The sequence below is a fragment of the Thunnus maccoyii genome, chromosome 5 (assembly GCF_910596095.1).
Source record: "Thunnus maccoyii chromosome 5, fThuMac1.1, whole genome shotgun sequence".
Classification (NCBI taxonomy): domain Eukaryota; kingdom Metazoa; phylum Chordata; class Actinopteri; order Scombriformes; family Scombridae; genus Thunnus; species Thunnus maccoyii.
Window position 1 is genome coordinate 12,284,032 of NC_056537.1, and position 17,615 is coordinate 12,301,646.

At 38.3% G+C, this 17,615-nt stretch overlaps 2 protein-coding genes across 4 annotated transcripts; both read left to right on the forward strand.

The window, feature by feature from the left end:
* The first annotated feature begins 510 nt into the window (after positions 1–510).
* Positions 511–4,801, forward strand: LOC121897420 (YY1-associated factor 2-like). Its single transcript, XM_042411907.1, has 4 exons — positions 511–676; positions 994–1,119; positions 3,493–3,645; positions 3,802–4,801. The coding sequence occupies exons 1-4, from the start codon at positions 651–653 to the stop codon at positions 4,040–4,042; spliced, it is 546 nt and encodes a 181-aa protein (XP_042267841.1). The 5' UTR covers positions 511–650; the 3' UTR covers positions 4,043–4,801.
* Positions 4,802–5,927: 1,126 nt separating this feature from the next.
* LOC121897977 (glucoside xylosyltransferase 1-like) lies at positions 5,928–14,137 on the forward strand. Of its 3 annotated transcripts, XM_042412820.1 has the most exons (9): positions 5,928–6,034; positions 6,155–6,297; positions 6,888–6,980; positions 7,734–7,917; positions 8,271–8,402; positions 8,487–8,738; positions 9,522–9,645; positions 9,803–9,975; positions 12,922–14,137. In XM_042412820.1, exons 2-9 carry the CDS (start codon positions 6,251–6,253, stop codon positions 13,072–13,074), a joined length of 1,158 nt encoding a protein of 385 aa, XP_042268754.1. In that variant the 5' UTR covers positions 5,928–6,034; positions 6,155–6,250; the 3' UTR covers positions 13,075–14,137. The 3 variants fall into 3 exon arrangements, with proteins under 3 accessions (XP_042268754.1, XP_042268752.1, XP_042268753.1); XM_042412818.1 differs by having other exon boundaries at positions 5,932–6,297; XM_042412819.1 differs by lacking the exon at positions 6,888–6,980 and having other exon boundaries at positions 5,933–6,297.
* Positions 14,138–17,615: the final 3,478 nt, after the last annotated feature.

Genomic DNA, 17,615 nt, shown 5'->3' on the forward strand with positions numbered 1-17,615 from the left:
ATTGTATTTCAATACACTTTGTAGTTTCTCTTTATGTGTGGTGTATGTAGTAAATTTTATTTTTGTTTTTCATACTTCATATTGCAGAGGCTCATAATTTGAAAGTATTCTAGTTTTTTCAAGGTTACTTATTTATACGATACATGTAACTTCTGCTGCGATGGATATATCACGTTGAAAATGGAAAATACAAGCAGGAAATACCTCTAAATTAAACTTCATTGTACATACAGTACATGCCTAAACTGCCTATTATTACAGTCACTTGTATAAACAAAAAAAGAACAAATATAAAACGATTCACAAATCACTCTCCATGTGGCAGTATATTTCGATCATAAATCCCAGAGTATTTATGGCAGTGCAGATGAGAGATACCCTTTCATTTTTATATTCAGTGTTACTTCTCCCTGCCTGCGTCTCGCACTGTTTTTACAATGCTGTAAAATGTACAAAGCGCCCTCTTGCATCAGTGTTGTGTCACATTTATAGCTGCCCTCTGTTGTGATTACATTACAACTGATTGGGTGAGCCCCTGTCACGTGATCACCCTCGACAGGAGTTTCCACGACAGCTGAGTAGCAGCTAAATGCGTTTTTTCACCTGTAACATTGGCCTCGTTTAACTCCACTGAGACGAAGTTGCGTAAAATGGGAGACAAGAAGAGTCCCACAAGGTAAAGCTGTCGCTGGTGTCTTTGAATGAAGACTTTACTGGGCTATTCATGAGCAGAAAGCTGGGTCAATGGATGGAGCTGTTTTACTGAAGTGTTCATGGCGGCTAGCTAGTTTAATGTGGGGCAACTGCCTGTGTAAACTGAAAGCTCCCTTTTCCTCATTGACTGACTGACCTCTGACGAGAAAACACCCTCTCTTGAGTCGTTTCTCTTCCTGTCTACATCGTCTTTATTTAACTGTTTGTTTTTTTTGCAAACAGTGTTCTCATTGAAAATTTGCCCGCTGTCGCTGTGTTTTTGTTTTGTTTTGTCTGAAGGCCAAAACGGCAGTCCAAGCCCTCCTCCGACGATGGTTACTGGGACTGTAGCGTCTGCACATTCAGAAACACCGCTGAGGCGTTCAAGTGCATGATGTGTGATGTCAGGAAGGGGACGTCAACTCGGTGAGAACAACTGAAGCTTTTTTATTTTTTAACGAACAAAGCACTGCTAAATTATTTTTGAACGGCGTCAGCTGTGTGTAACCCGCATTCATGTAACGATGTTTCTTAAAAAAAAAAAAAAAAAGATCCATGTCTCTTCTGTGGACTGATTTTTATTATAAAACTAAATGCACGTTCACGTGTTGAGCCAATTATGTGATCGAGCATTGTGCATTCACTTAAAGGGCGGGTTACCATTTTTTTTTTAAGTCTGTCTTAAAACAATAGTCAGCTGCCCAAATGAGCATTGATTTTTTTTTTCTTGCCATAATCATTACTCCTGCTCATACTGGCTCTTAAAAGATTTCTTTATAATGCACTTATATTATGTAAGTGATGGGACCAAAATCCACAAGCCTCCTTCTGTGCAAAAATGTATTTAAAAGTTTATGTAATGCTAATATGAAGCTTCAGTTGTCCAAATTAGTCAAAGCAAGTAGATATATTTCAATGTTACAGTCTTTTTAGTGCCAAAGTTCCTCTTTTTATTACTATACTCCCACTGCAGGAAACACACAGAGGGAATTTTATGCTAAAAAGAATGTAAATGTGGCAGATATCTTGATATGACTAACTCAGACTGCTGAGACCTCAGATGAAGTGTCAGATAAATTTTCTAAATGCACTTTTGCACAAAATGACAAAATGTGGATTTTTGCCCCCATCACGTACGTTGAAAGCAGACTTGAAAAATTGTGAACCTATCCTTTAACATTAATACATCATACAGAGTTCCACAAGTAAAGATATGAAAGCTTTTGCTCATACTGCTACTTGCTGGTCATAAAGAATTGATTAGTGGCTGTAGGTCATGGTTTAGACACAACACATCCACTGCATCACATTCAACCTAGTAAGGACGTGCTCATTAGATTATACAGAAACACTGGGGCAAGTGTTTATGAAAATTAAATTTAAAAAACAGGGAATCAAAAAAGCGTATACTTAATCCTAAATCCAGTCTTGTGAGCTTAGTGGTGTCTCATAATCATAAAAGATGGAGGTAAAAATAAACGTATACCTCCTTTTTTAGTTTCAATGTACATGTATGCCAGTCAAATGATCATGGCGATAGCTGCAGAGAACAGCGAACTTGAAGAGGATTCATTCTATCCATTGAACCGTACTTCAGAATAGCACTAATATATGTAATAATACAACCTCTAAACAAAAAATTAGGAGAGTCAGTCTGAAAGTTTTCATTTCCTCTTGTCTCTCACCAGGAAGTGACTTGTATGAGATGAAATGATGAAATGTGGGGTGGAAAGGACAAGGAGAGGAAAATATCATTAAGACTGTGTTATACGCATCGCACTAAGCTTTCCATAAATAAAGTATGATGAAGATTTTGTTATTGTTTCATGCTTATACAGTTTAAGTCCACAAGGGCTTACAGGACACCACAAACACGATCCCCTCCAGACGTGTTGTAAGATATACAAAAATTACTCTGCTTGGAATATGTGTCTGATGTTTTGGGGGGGTTTTTCCACTAAAAAAGTACAATTACATCATTAATCCATAATCGATGAATATGGAAATTTCAAATGGACATTTCAAAAGTTTAACTGCTGAACAAAGATGTCTAGTATTTCAATGATAAGTCCATTTTCAGTGTATGCGCACTGGAGGCTTCAGGCTTCCACATGACACTTGTGTAAGTTACATACTGGACCACGATTGTCTCTAAACTACAGTAGTAAATCATGCTCATATGCCCACCACTTAAAATCTGATATTCAGTGATCACAGATAAACTTTTCCCCCTTCAGCAGATAAATGTGGAAACAGCCTTGTAGTGCCAAACGCTGCACATACATCATTCTGCACGGCGAAAGTCAAACATCAAACTGAAGTAACAAGAAGAAAAACACATTTTTGAGTGGAGGGTGACTTTAATAAATCTAGAATGTATCAAATAACACTACACAAAGTCCAGAAATAAACAATACTAATTCAGTCTGATGGTGGTAGTCGTAGCAGATAGTGTTAGCCTGGTATTTGCATTGTCCGATCTACAGTACTCCCACACTACATTTATGCAGTGCTAGTGAAAGCTCAGTCTGATCCCACTAACATTGTGATTGTGTTTGGGGAAAAAAAGGGATCTGTGAATTTACTGTCACATCTGCAGTTCCACTTTTTGTCAAAGTTTTATGTCGTTTTGGAGATTTAAGATTCAGTCGGAAAGTTCTTCCCTTTTTCAATTGTTAGTGTGAGTCTCCCCTTCTTCCTGCTCATATTGAATAGTCACAGATGCTAATTGTATTTACAGGTACAGTGATATAAATCTAACGATGAAGCCAATAACCTTTTTTTCTGTGTGTCTTTCAGAAAACCACGGCCTGTTTCTCAGCTGGTTGCACAGCAAGTAAATCAGCAGTTCGCGCCACCCACACACCTTAAAAAGGAGAAGAAAGAAAAATCAGAAAAGGACAAGAGCGATAAAGAACTGACACTGAAAAAGAAAAGCCATAAAAAGATGAGGTAATGAATTCACATGGAAAAGCCATGCTCGACACATTCATCGTCGGTCTTTGATCTTGTCGCTGTGCTTTGCCACCACTGAAATATTAAGTTTCCTCCTAGCACCTTTTATTAAAATCCTGCCTCTGTTTTTTTTTTTTTTTCTCTCCTCACTAGGCCCAGGTTAAAAAACATAGACAGGAGCAGCGCTCAACATCTAGAGGTCACAGTTGGGGACTTGACAGTAATAATCACAGACTTTAAGGAGAAAGCCAAACCCACGTCCACTTCAGCAAGCGCTGCCTCAGCAGACCTACACAGTCAAAGTGGCTCAAGCTCTGACAACACTGAACGAGGAGTCTCCAGATGCTCCTCACCGCGCGGAGAAGGTTCATCAGTCAATGGAGAGACTCACTAACCTTCATACTCAGTAGCACAACCCATTCCTCTGCACTCTCAACAGCCTCAACCAGAGATTAACTTCAACATGCACGTTTTTAAAAAAAAATAATACTATAAATGCCAATATGATAGCATTCACTTCCATTCTTGGGTTGCATTTTTCACCGCTTTCCCATGACGACAAAGCATTCAGGAGTCAGGATGTATGCTGTATGCTCAATTCAAAGAACTGTCGCAGCAAAATCTGTCATGATGAACTGAGAAACAGAACAGTAGCATTAAATCCTGGATGTCAGTGGAACTGTGCCACGTGTTGCGGTGGCTTGTGTTTCAACACTTCAGTGTTTCGTCAGCATCACACAGTTGGTCGTTCCCATTACGGACTATTGAAAATATTCAGTGATAGCTGCAGAGAATACATGATGCATTATGAAAGAAATGTGAAAATCATCTCAGAATTGTAGTTTATTCTTGAATTTTGTTATCGTTATTTGCACTTGATGGTATCCTTTGTTCATGATAACATTTTTTTAACGTTATTTTCACTTTGCCATTATCAGTCAATCATAACACTGTCGGTTACTGGCCTTATCCAGCTCTCATTTTATGCCATTTGATGCAATAATTGTTTTACTGTCTAACATTTGAGTAAAAATATTGAACAGTTATTCTAAGTATGCTTCTTCTTCACTTTGTAGAGTTGAGCATGATTGAATCTATAGGATGGTTTATATTGTAAAATAATGTGAAATAAAATAAGTTTTAGATACTTGGATATGTTTTTATCCTTAATTTTTCCGCTATGAACAAGAACACTTTTTTCTCAGCTTTGTTAAAGTTGCTTTATCAGAAAAAAAAAACTTCTCCTCTGATATGTATTTTCGGAAGTTTGTGGACTTTTTTACAGTTGGCACTTCTGCATTTGTGAGCAACTTATTTTCACAGTATGACTCCATAAGGCAGGAAAAGGCAATAAGCATTAGATTCACTTTGGTTTTTGACGTGTTGTTGCAGTTGTATCATAAAGAGGCCAGTGTAGAGCAATGAATGAGTTGGAACACTGTGTGTGTGTCTGTGTGTTAATATTACCCTTCACCATGCTCTTCACATTTGTTCCAGGTGAAGAAAATCTTTTTTTCTCTCTGATGTTTTAAAGGGAAGGTCATAAAAGCAGTGGTGGAACTAAGAACATTTACTTGAGTACTGTGCACGAGTCCAACTTTTAGGTACTTGTACTTCTATTTCAGTATTTCCATTTTCAGTTACTCCATTACATTTCAAAGAGAAATATTGTATTTTTGACAGCCAGGTTTTTGCATAAGATAAACTTTTCAAACAGAACATGATCAGCTTGCAAAATATGGATTGTTACAGATTAAACAATCCAACAGCTACAGTAAAATGCTGCTTACATATTAACACACAAGTAATAACGATACAGTGAAACCTTTACGTTTGATGAGAACTTGCTGATAAAAGCATAAAACACAATAATACACAGTAATTTTTCTTATTCTATGAAAATGTAGCTATGCCTTTCCATACTAATTAACTGCAACTTTTTACACCTTCTTATAAAAAAAGAACTTGAGTGTAAAATCAGATGGGTATAGTGTAGATTATTACAGAGAGAAAGAGAGAGCTACCACATGTCAATTAGTTTCCTTGAATTTGGGTCAATGCTGTTTAGATTCATTCACTTCTATCTACCAGAATGTTTGGTCGTGTGTTCCCTTCATAAACTGTATGGTTTCCATCCTGTGTGATATATTATGAATGAAATATTTACTTGTGCACCGTGCTGTGAGTTGTTGGTAGTGACCTGCGTAAAAATCCGAAAACCTATCTGTCAACTGTACACACAGTACTGACAGATGGCGGATCAAATGAAACACATGTGAAACAGAAGTGGGTGGGGCGGGAAACTGTAAACACCAACTGTGCTCTTCAGCTTACCTTCTGACTTGATTTATGAGATAGCTCAGCTAGCAAGTCAATATATCAGAAGGTCTACAAAAATGTTCCGTTAGCGCATAAAAACTGGAAACGCAAAATGCGATGCTACCTTCATGCATTTCTCCTGTGCATGGTCTTCACCTTTTTTTCACTGTTGTATGTGTTCAATCAGCTAGCCTCCACCTTGGAGGACCGAGACGAGTGGAACCTTAGAGAACAGAAGGTATCCGACAGAAGTAGTCATGACACCGGGAACCTTCTCAGGAAAATGCCCGGACTGGCAGGCCGTCGAGACCGTGAAGAAGGGCTTGACAGGTAGCTTAGTTACGTTACCCATGTCACCTAATTTAATTTAACACGTAAACACATTTGTAGCAGTTAGCGCTTGTTACACTAGCTGTTGTTATTTACTAAGTTAGTGTAGGTTGGACTAAAATCAGCTAAAACATAATGTTGGCGTTGAAACGTTTACCTCAGGTGTCTTGCTACAGCCAGCTAACAAGCTAACTAACGTTAACGGAACATAACGTTACTACAGCGTTCATTTATGAAACAGTTTATGTATTAGCCACCACAATGATAGTAATTTATAGTTTGCAAGGTTTATTCGAGACTATACAACACTGTTTGGCACCCACAGTCTTTACGAGTTCAAAATAACTTGCTAATGCTATATCTCTAAATCTGACATCCATCACCTTCATACAATTGATTATCCATTAGCATTACCGCCCGCTAATTCCGTGCCTGATAAGCTTTTGGCTGGGTTTAAAGGACGGCCACATGTTTAACATCCAGATAACCCTAAGAGGCATTTAAGATCTAATCCAAAAGCACACAGTGCTAATGTCTGAGATAATAATTCAACTTTGAGGCTCCAAAAGATCATGTTTTTATTCTGTCAGGTGTAAATCACTGTCAGTCTCTTACTGGAATCCATATTGGAGACTGCCTGCTGATGTTTGTGGAGTGAACTGCTTATTGGAATCATCTTTTAGGTATGACTGATTTTGTGCATCTTTATAAAAAAAAAAAAAGATACAGTGGCCTTCAATGTGTAGTAAATTTCTGCTTTCAACTTTCACTTTTTCTTAGGTCAACAGTTCAGTGTAAAGGCTGGGCCTGTTGCTGCATTCCCAGTGTGCCTTGTGACTACTCATGAGGTTTCTAAGTCATAAATTCAAGCAGTTCTCAGAAATTGAATGTGCTAACACATATTTACTACTTTGGAGTAGGCTATATTGCTTAAAAAATACTAATCTCTGTATACTTGTCATATGTTGACAATCTTGTATACACCATTACACTTGCCAATATGTCACTAACAGACTTTTCATCATCTCTTATCCCATAGAATGATAATGGAAATCTTGGGGCATTGTTTTGTCTGTCTTGCCACCGCTTGTTCTATCCTAGGCTTGTCATACTATGACATATATGCAGAGATGTGATTGAAAATTGGCAGAGTAGTCCTTTAAATGTGTGACAAGGTACATTTATGATTTTCAAACTTGAAAGTAGTAGTTTACAGGGAGCGCTCGGAGGCAGCAGAAAGTATGAGTTCTACATCCATTCATTAAACCTAATGACAGTTCCAACCCTACAGGGCTGAGTACCAGTCAGCTGAGCCTGCCTGCTGATATCTTCATTACTTTGTGCTCTCCTGCACTTGTCAGTGTATCCATGCTGTTGTAAGAATAAAAGCCGGGGGGGTTAATTAATGATTAATTTAATTTTGTTTTGGCTCTTAGAGAGAGGTCAGGCTCTGCAGTCAAGGAACGTAGTGATGAGGGGAGTCACCTGGCTGTGGTGGCTTGTGGCCCCAGGCTAGAGGAGACTCTCACCATGTTGAAGTCTGCTGTTCTGTTCAGCAAAAAGCCTCTGAACTTTTACATCTTTGCAGAGGATGATCTACATGACAGCTTCAGAAATTCTGTAAGTGTTCACCCATTGTCCTCCCCAACAACACTGCATATTTTAACTTTGATTTAAATGTGTATTTATTGGTCACAGACAGTTTCCCATAGTAGTAGTACAATCTGTGCACAGAAGGCATTGCAGTATTTTTGCACAGGCTAACTGTGGGCATGATTGACCAACTGCCAGTCTGTATGCATGCATAAAACCCATAAACTCTTTCCATTAGCTTTGGTTACACAGTTAAGATGATAAGATGCATCATTCATGAAGGACAACAAATTATACCATAATGATTCAACATTTGAGTCTATTGATTACATGTGGATATTGTTGAAGCACATTTTCTTTGTCTTCATCTTCTCTTAAAGCTGTACTCCTGGCCAAGGACGGTCCAGAGCAAGTTTAACTTTACCATCTACCCCATCACTTTTCCCAGGGAGAATGCAAAAGAGTGGAAGAAGCTCTTCAAACCTTGTGCCTCTCAGAGGCTCTTCCTGCCAGTAGGTCTAGAGTCATCTTCCACACATATGGCTTGTAGCAGTGATACATTTGTCCTCATAAAGATTCTGCTGTCTTATTTGCAGCTGATCCTAAAGGAGGTGGATTCTTTACTCTACGTGGACACAGATATCCTTTTTCTGCAGCCAGTAGAGGACATCTGGGCCCTCCTTACTCAGTTCAATGCGAGCCACTTAGCTGCCATGGCTCCAGAGCATGAGGAGCCACGTATCGGCTGGTATAATCGTTTTGCCCGCCACCCTTACTATGGCAAGACTGGCATCAACTCAGGGGTCATGCTCATGAACATGACGCGCCTCAGGGAGAAATTCTTTAAGGTAAATGGCAGGTAGATGCTTATGTTGTTATTTTGCTGTATGTTAACCACTGACACCTGTTGCTATGTGTCAAATATTTTGTACTTCAACCTGTCACGATATATGTAAAGTTGGAACGATTTACACCAATTTAATGTAGTCCTTAATGATGGCCATCATGACATTAAAATACAGAATATGAATAAGTACTTGCTTATGAAGGCAAGGATTATTAAGAAGGTGTGAAACATCTAAAATGTAAAAGTTTAAATTAAAATCTAAAATTTAAAATTAAGTTTATTATCTCCAGGTCTGAAATTTTCCCAAGTCCATAAGTATGGTGATAAGTATGGCTTTGTTGATGCAAACATAACTACAAATTTAATGTGGTGGGTTGTGTCAGTTAACATCTTTTGATATTTGTAGTGAGGAATAATCTGTCTATCGGAGGAGTAATATGTCATATTATCCAGTCCTATTAAACATCAACATTTTTTACATTCAATTAATGATTGAAATATCTAGAGATGTGTGAACATAGTTGTGGGAAAATAGTTGACAGTATTGAGGGGCACCCCAGGAATAGCTGCACCACCACAATTGACCAGTTGAGGTCACTCATGTACTTTCGTGTAAACTCCCAGAATGAGCACACTTGTTTGACAAACAAAACCGTTTCTTTGAGTTGATGTGAAGTGTTGACATGAAGATTGAAAGGGATTCATTTTCCAGAATTGCAGGTTTATGGTTTCCTGATGCAAAATGATATGAATGCTCTCTGATTGCTGTGTTTTGTCCTTCAAGAATGACATGACAACAGTTGCACTTAAGTGGGAGGAAATTCTGATGCCCCTTCTACAGAAGTATAAACTCAATATCACCTGGGGGGACCAGGACCTTCTTAATATCATATTTCACCAAAACCCAGGTTTGTGTAACTACATGCACATCATCATTTTAGTCATGGATGTCACACACTAACAAGACTTCACTGAATACATTTCTTCTTTAAAACGTTTACCATCAAATAAGTGAACGTGTCTAATGGGTTCTTATTAAACTGATCCACTCTCGCTGTGTTACAGAGAGCCTATATGTGTTCCCTTGCCAGTGGAACTACCGTCCAGACCACTGTATTTATGGCAGCAACTGTCACCAGGCTGACCAAGAAGGTGTCTTCATTCTCCATGGAAACAGGGGAGTTTACCACGATGACAAGCAGCCAGCATTTCGATCTGTCTACGAAGCCATCCAGAAGGTAGAGACAGGCTCAACTCTGAGCTCCCACAGTAAAATAAAAACCTGTTTACACTTAAGGGAGCTGATTTGTTACCAAACGGCTTGTCTTGCAAGTGGTTTCTAGATGGCATTTAGTATATTTTTTCTTGCAAAAGTTTTAGTTAGGTATTCTAGACACAGCTGACTGTAAAATTTTATGCAAGCTTCTGCAACAGGAGGAAAGAATAGTAATGGTTTACTGTAGTTTTTATAGACAGTCTTGCCTTTGCCTTTGCCTCTTTTTCTTTAAAGGGAAGTTGTGTAAGTGGACCAGACTATTTGGAAAACATTTACTAGTCATTACATTATCAATAGGCACTCCAGGCCATTGCTTTTCTCTTATGGATGCATCCGTCCACAAGTGCTTAATCAATAGCCCGTTAAACATTTCCGTCATCCTATCTTAACTCTCCCAAAGCAGACAAATCAGCCCCACCCGACTTCGACCAGTGGAATGGTTGCTTGGGATGGTGTCAACTGTGAGGTTTAATTTCATGGAAGTTGTTGTAGATTTAAGGCACCGTTTATAATTTGAGGCATTCATTCTAATATTTCTGTATCCTCGTTACTAATTCTAGAGTGTCGAATGGACCAAGTCAAAACAGGTCTGAATTTTACTAAGATTATTAGGGGCCCAACTTTAAATTATCTTTTAACACAGTGAATATCACCATTACCAGGAATCAGGTGACAAAAATAAATATCTTAAATTAGGGTTGTTAGGCTTATTCTGTCCATGTTTACTACTAAAGATGGATGCTTTACAATACAACAAAGATACACTTAAAATGATACATACATGCTTACTTAAGGGATAAGGCAGTTTTTATTATTGTCCACAAATCCCATGAAACGACCGAAACCAACAATGTGTCAGTCCATCTCTCAATACTTCCTGACATCCTGTCTGCAGCACTCGGCCCCACGACCACTCGTTCTCGGTGAAGACATAAAATCTTTAAAAACAGGTCATGAATATATATGGGGTTTTTTTTGTTTCTAGTCTTTAAGTAATTGATGGTTTTGGTCTTTTCATGGGATTTGTTGAAAATAATAGAGCCTTATCTTTTAATATCCTCCTCTTGGGCTTGTGTGTATGCCTGGTTTCACATGGTTGGAACAGCTGGTTAGGTCTGGCTTTATCTTGACACTTTCTGTAAAATCTAAACTATTTCAGAATTGTAGCATCCTTAAATTGGTATGACACCCCGCAGAGCGCTACCAGTGCTTGGCTGGCACTTGAAAATAAAGACAGAACTTGGATTTTTAAAAGTATGACATCTGTCAAATTTACTTTATACGAGTTCCAACCTTTCAGATCTTTACTGTCCACTACACGTCCGTCATCAGTGATGCAGCGGGTCAGCTGGAGAGCTCTCTCACCGCCGCGCTGGAGGCTCGCCTTCGATCTGCTCTTGTTGATTTCAGCACAGCAGTCAACATGCAGGCAGCAATCGGGGGAGTAAGGGAAGCTTCATTAGCTGGTCTCCATCCATTACCGCCACAGGGCCCTGCCTGGCCACTATCAGTGCGGGCAATGTTCTCAGCCATTAAGTAAACGAGCAGGCTTCATTATGGAGCACTCGGCCCTCATGCCTCCATCAGTCTCTCCGACAGCACAAACACGCACACAGCATCCAAGACAGCACATACCAGACTCCACCTGATTTTTAGGAGGTGGAGGAAAGCCGTGGTTTGTCTCGGGCAAACATAATATGTGTATGAAGTAGTTTGGTATAAGATAAAAGGCTTTGTAGTGTCCTTTTATGTATTCTTCGGGTAGCTTATTAGAATAGAGACCGGTATAACTGAAGAGCATTTCAGCTTTGTTGTTATAAGCTATATTTTGTTGAAGCTTATATCAGTGCTCCCTATTGTTCCAACTCCCCGAGCCCCCTCCCAGTTTGTTCCCACTCAGTCCTTCGAGGACAGCATCCTTGCAGCCTAGAGCATGCAATTCTGGCAGAAACTCTCATTTCCACCTCACCAAGAGCTTCTTAGCCAGTCCGTCTCCCAAGGCAGACTCTCCTAGCCAGCAGAGGAGCTTGCAATAAAGGGCACCACCATTACCCAGCCAAGCCCACAGAAGAGTTGTAAAATTTTTAGTGCTGATGCTAGTTTGAGACATCATGATGGCTGTGTGGACAACGCACCAGCAGCATCCACATAAAAATCGATAGGAGGCTGTTAATAGTGCTTTATTGCCAGCTGCAGTATATGAAAGATAATAAAGAAAGTGTGCTTTGAGTAACCTAATGCTTGGCCAAACTGGAGTCAAATGAAATGCTGTAAAATAGTGATTTCTTATTTATTTACAAGAGAGCAGTAAAAGAACGGTGCACCTCACTATAAAAACAAAAGGTCTGCGTCTTTATTTACATACTGTACATGATGAAAGCCTTGCCTGCTAATATTAACTTGCGGTGGAGCTGGAAGGTTTCATCTTTCTGCTGTTTATTTGGTGGCATATAAGCATACAATAAAGATGCATATCTTGAACACTGCAGCTGTAGTTTTCAGCAGTGCTGTCACGGCTTACTGAGCCCATTCTTGAATAGCTGTGGTAATTGATATTCATAATCCAAACACACTCTGAATTGACAGATATGAATCAAATGCAAAATGTTATTGTGTTGAACTGACAGTGACAAATGTGGCACTAAATTTATGCGATATGAATGCAGTTTTTATTGTGCCATAATAGGAAGCAACAGGTGGAAAAAAAACAAATCTCTGTTTAATTTTGTTTTGAGTGGGGTTTTTTTGAGTAGTGTCAGGAGCAGGATTACAGCACAAATTGAAGTAGATGCAGCCACCAGAGAGACCCATTACCGTGGATGTACGACATTGTAATAAAATCTGATCTTCATTGTTAAATGTCTGAAATCAGCTATGTGACGCCTGCACATTTTTCTTTTCATCACAGTACCCGTTTGGCGAGAACATGGAGACCTCACTGCTTCAGCCACTGGAGGCATTGCTGCGGACCACCACACATACCTACTGTGGAAGGGCCAGCCACCTGTTTACAAAGAGGTTAAAGCAGAGCATCATGTCGGCTCAACAGGATGTCACATAGAGAGGATGATCAGACGCCACTGTATTACATTTCCATGATTATTATCTAATGCCTCTCTGGAAAAAGAGGCTTTGATTCAAGACACTCCACAAACGGACTATGTTCATCTGTTTACAGCCGCATATCAAGACTGTGTGGAAATGGGGAAGGATTTCATTTTCTTATTTTTTTTCAAATGAAGCCAATGTTGGTACATATCTGTCCAAGGAACACACAAATGCTGTGTCACCATGGTGGAAAATGCATTGAGTCCACTTTACCCTGCAGAGATTTTTAATTTTATAGCTTATAAGCAGGATACTCGCTGTATTCCAGACAATCAGGTTGCAATGTTTGTTGTTTTCTAGAGAGAACCTACAATCACTTTATATAGTTGTCCAAGGTCTTCAGGAAAGCAAAAAAAATCAGCAGGGTCCTAAAATGCGCTATTCTTATCAAGAGTATTTTATTAGAGTTGTTTTAATATAATTTTACATACATACAGGCTTTGTCTTGGTGTTTTTGTCACTGCAGTATATCATGAAAAAGGGTTGTTTATAAGGTACTTGTTAGCTAAACAAGAATGTTCCTCTTTTTTTTTATTTAACATGACAAGTGCTCATTAAGAATACTTTGAACTTATTAAATATCAAAATATCAGTATTTATTATAGATGGACATCTGTGACAGGAAGCACTTTTGATGTCTACCGTTACCATGACTAATGTTTTCATATTCTGGTAAGAGTGTTTTCAGACAGTTGTTTAATGTACAGTGAAGTAGTTTTATAGTCATTTCATTCACAATGTTACCACTATGAACAGGTTTTCCTATAACTGGAACAATTTTATATAGAGCCTTTATTTTCCACTCAAGCTAGCTAGTGTCAAGACATTTACTTCCAGACAGATTAAGCAAAAATTTGCACTATTGATTTATAAAAACAAGGATTGTAATAATCTAAAATCATATGTGAGATTCATGTTTTACAAAGAAGCCAGCATAAGCATTCAAATGTATATCAAGTGAACTATAAACAAATATTTTGTAAACATTTTCAGATGATTAAAGCATTTCTAATGGAGCCTGTGACTATGTACTGTATCTAAAATACCTATATTTGTGATAAGGTTAAATGAAAATGTACAGTGCTTTGAGCTGCTAAAATATTACCTTTAAATCAAGGAATTACAACAAATTATGTTCCTAATGAGGCACATGTTAAGTCTCTGGTGTAATGAGATTTATTTTTATTTCTAATTGAAATTCCTAAAACTTTTAATTTAGAATACATAGTTTCTTACATTTGATTCTTTTTTCTTATTAAGTCTTTTGCATCAGCCATCAGAACCGCTGTGCATAAACTGTATTTGTTGCCCACACACTCCACACAAAAAAGAGAACAGGAGCCATGTACTAGAAAGCAGCAGCAAGCTGATAGTAAGAAATCAATGTGTGAGTGTGAAGACTTCAGAAAGTGTTGTTAGATGACCAAAAAGAAGCTGATGTGTCTGGGTCAGTAGCCTCTGGCTCTTCATTTCACAGGCAGATTGACGGACGTGCCTGGAGTAGGCAATAGGTCCGTGTGATGAATTTAAAATGGTCTCTATGTTAAGAAGCTGTTAGATATATCCTCTTTTTTTTGTCCAGGAATTGTAAAGTATGCAGTGAGTGGGGAAAACATTTCCTGTATTTGAAGAAAGAATGAGCCTTTGGGAAGTTTTATAAGTTACATCTGAAGCTCTGGTAGCATTTTAAAGCAGTGCTACAATGGTTGTATTGCATTGTAACCTACTGAGCAATAATCAAGTTTTGGATTTAGTTTATTTCATTGGCAGAGGCTATAGTCAAAATGGTAGATTATTCCAAACCTTAGGGCATATAACTCTTAATAGGGGTAGGTGATATGCTACAGGCTATCAAGAAGCTTCATAAATTGGCAGTAGTTAATATTTTTATCAGAGAAGATGATACTTAAAGTTCAAAATGTGGTTTGCTGTTCGCTGCTGGTTTCAAAAAAAGCTCTACACCAAAAAAACACAAGGTCACTTCATGTCTCACATGAAGTGATTATATGTTTGCATAAAAATGCTAACTGATATTATTGAATACCGTCAAGCTTGACCTTTAATAAGACAGATGTGTACATATTCATATTCATATTCAGTTTTTAGAGGGAAAGGCTAATGCTGCTCCTGCCTGGTTACACTCCCACTGAGTATAATGGTGATTATCTCATTCTCTTTCAGTCTAACAGGAACTGCCAATGGATTATTCATGTTATTGCTTGCACCACTTGGCCTCCGTGATGTTCAATAGCAATTTAAGACACAGGCATAAATTAAAACAGTCGGAGGCAAATGGCCCAACACAGAGTAAAAAGGGTCACAAAGTAAGTATTATGCAATATTAGGCAGTTTAAAGTCACCAACATCCTCTTTATCTTAGGAAAGTATGGAGCTCACATCAATAGCAGTTATGTAAAAAGGACATTTAGAGTTTCAAGATAGCATTATCTGTTTTTCACAGTGCATTACACCCAGATGTATAAATTATGCATACTCACAAAAATGATGCGCACTCATAAACTGAAAATTATAACAATGTAAAGAGCAAGTTGACTACATACAAAATATTGCACTGCTAGTCTTTTGTAACTTACCTGTGAAAAAAGAGGGAGAGATGAATATGTAACATATTAGGCTTCACAGACAGAGCTTAGGTTAAACCAGGATTAGGCCTTAATGTGTATTAGTTAACCTAGGAGTACCTAAGTAGCTTTCATGATCGTGGCTTAAATTTGGCTTAGTTAGTCAGAAACTATGGAGTCCTGGAGTAAGGTAAGTAAACCTAAATGAGAACACCTGGGTTAAGCCTCATTAGGTTAAGTATGAGCACATGCTGTTGGTCTAATGGTGCTCATAAAATATGTACATATGAGCAATTTAGTTTTTATCGTCTAAGGCTGTAATTTATTTCATTTCATTTCAGCGCCCATGTTAACAGGTTTGAACAGCCACACAGCCCACAAGAGTGGCGCGGCTCGAGCTCCTGAGCAGCTCATGCTGAAACTGAGCACACAATAAAGAATTGAACAAAATCCTTGAATAGTGAGTTGCACCTTTAAAACTCTAAATTAGGAGTGTATTCACCCTGAACATTGATGGAAAACTAGTTCTTACGGTTCCTGTACACCTCAGCATCAGGAGTTGATGGACACTTTATAGGAACATGACATCCAGTTATACAGCCAATCACTCCTGGCAAGTGCCCATATTCAAATAATTGCATTTAATAGTTGGCTTGACCAGAAACTTGATATAAAGACTCCTCAGTTCACAAATGTCCCTGCAGACTTTGTGAACTATTCTACACACAGTTACTTTACTGGCACCACACAAATCACCAGTTTCATGATGAAAAGATTTCAGATGCCAAAAACCTCAAAGTGATCAGAACTTGGAGAGAACTGGGTAAAGGCCTTCCTCTTTGAGAGAGAGAAGAAAGTCTAGGCTCAAGCAAAGATATTATCTCCAATGCATTTTCTTTGTACATACGAAAGCGGTCTCCAAAAGTTATTTCATCAAAGTAATTTAATGGATTACTCCTATCCACAAGCACTCGTCTGGTTGGCCTCTGTAGTGCATGTTGATCTTTATTTAGGTATTCCAAATAGTCCGTGCTCCCTCACAAAGAGTACTATGCAGAAGTTAAATCTGCCTCTTTGAGGGATTCATTTAAACTTCAATTAAGTCCTAGACTGACTCTAATCCTCCCTCACCGGCTAAATCTACAACTATTTTAAGATAAGTCTGTGCTCAGATGTGACATAGATAGGTCGCTTTGAGTTAAGACAGCTCAAACAGACATTTTAGTCTGGGACTAGGCTTAAACCTTGTCTGTGAAACTGACCCATTGTGTTTTATGATTTAAATCTGTCATACCTTAACCAAAATTCAGAATTTTTCTGCTCCCATCCCCCCTGCCATAACAGAAATATGACATTAGGAGCATTACATTACTTTACTTTCATTTTGTATTAGGAATGTGGTGTAGTGGAAAAATAACACAACAATGTTGCATACAATGCTTTTAAGCTATGAAGTGATGTTTTTTTCCAAACTAAATTTAACTTTTAAATAACAATAACAAAAACACACCATTTGTTCATTGTAGTTTTCTACTTATAGAATTATGGAAATGAAACAGATAGCTCAAGGACTTCAGATTTGTATTTATATTCTACAAGGTGTCCCTGTTCCATATGATAATTATAATCAAGTCAAGTCAGTTTTAATTTAACTCTATCTTTTATCTACCAAAATATGTGTGAAGCATCTTAATTAAGAGTAAGCCTATGATAGGTCAGTCAAGACACTGGTGGTGGAGTAAAGCCAGCAGCAGGAAGACCAAACCTCTCAGCTGAATCTCCCAGAACACCCCAAAGGTAACTGTGGTGATTTGGAAGTGCTAGGTTGTGCAAGAGTTGGTGTGAAAGACCAAAGGATGGCAGGATGGCAATTATATTTGTTGAACAGAATCCAATGACTGGTTGGCTCAAG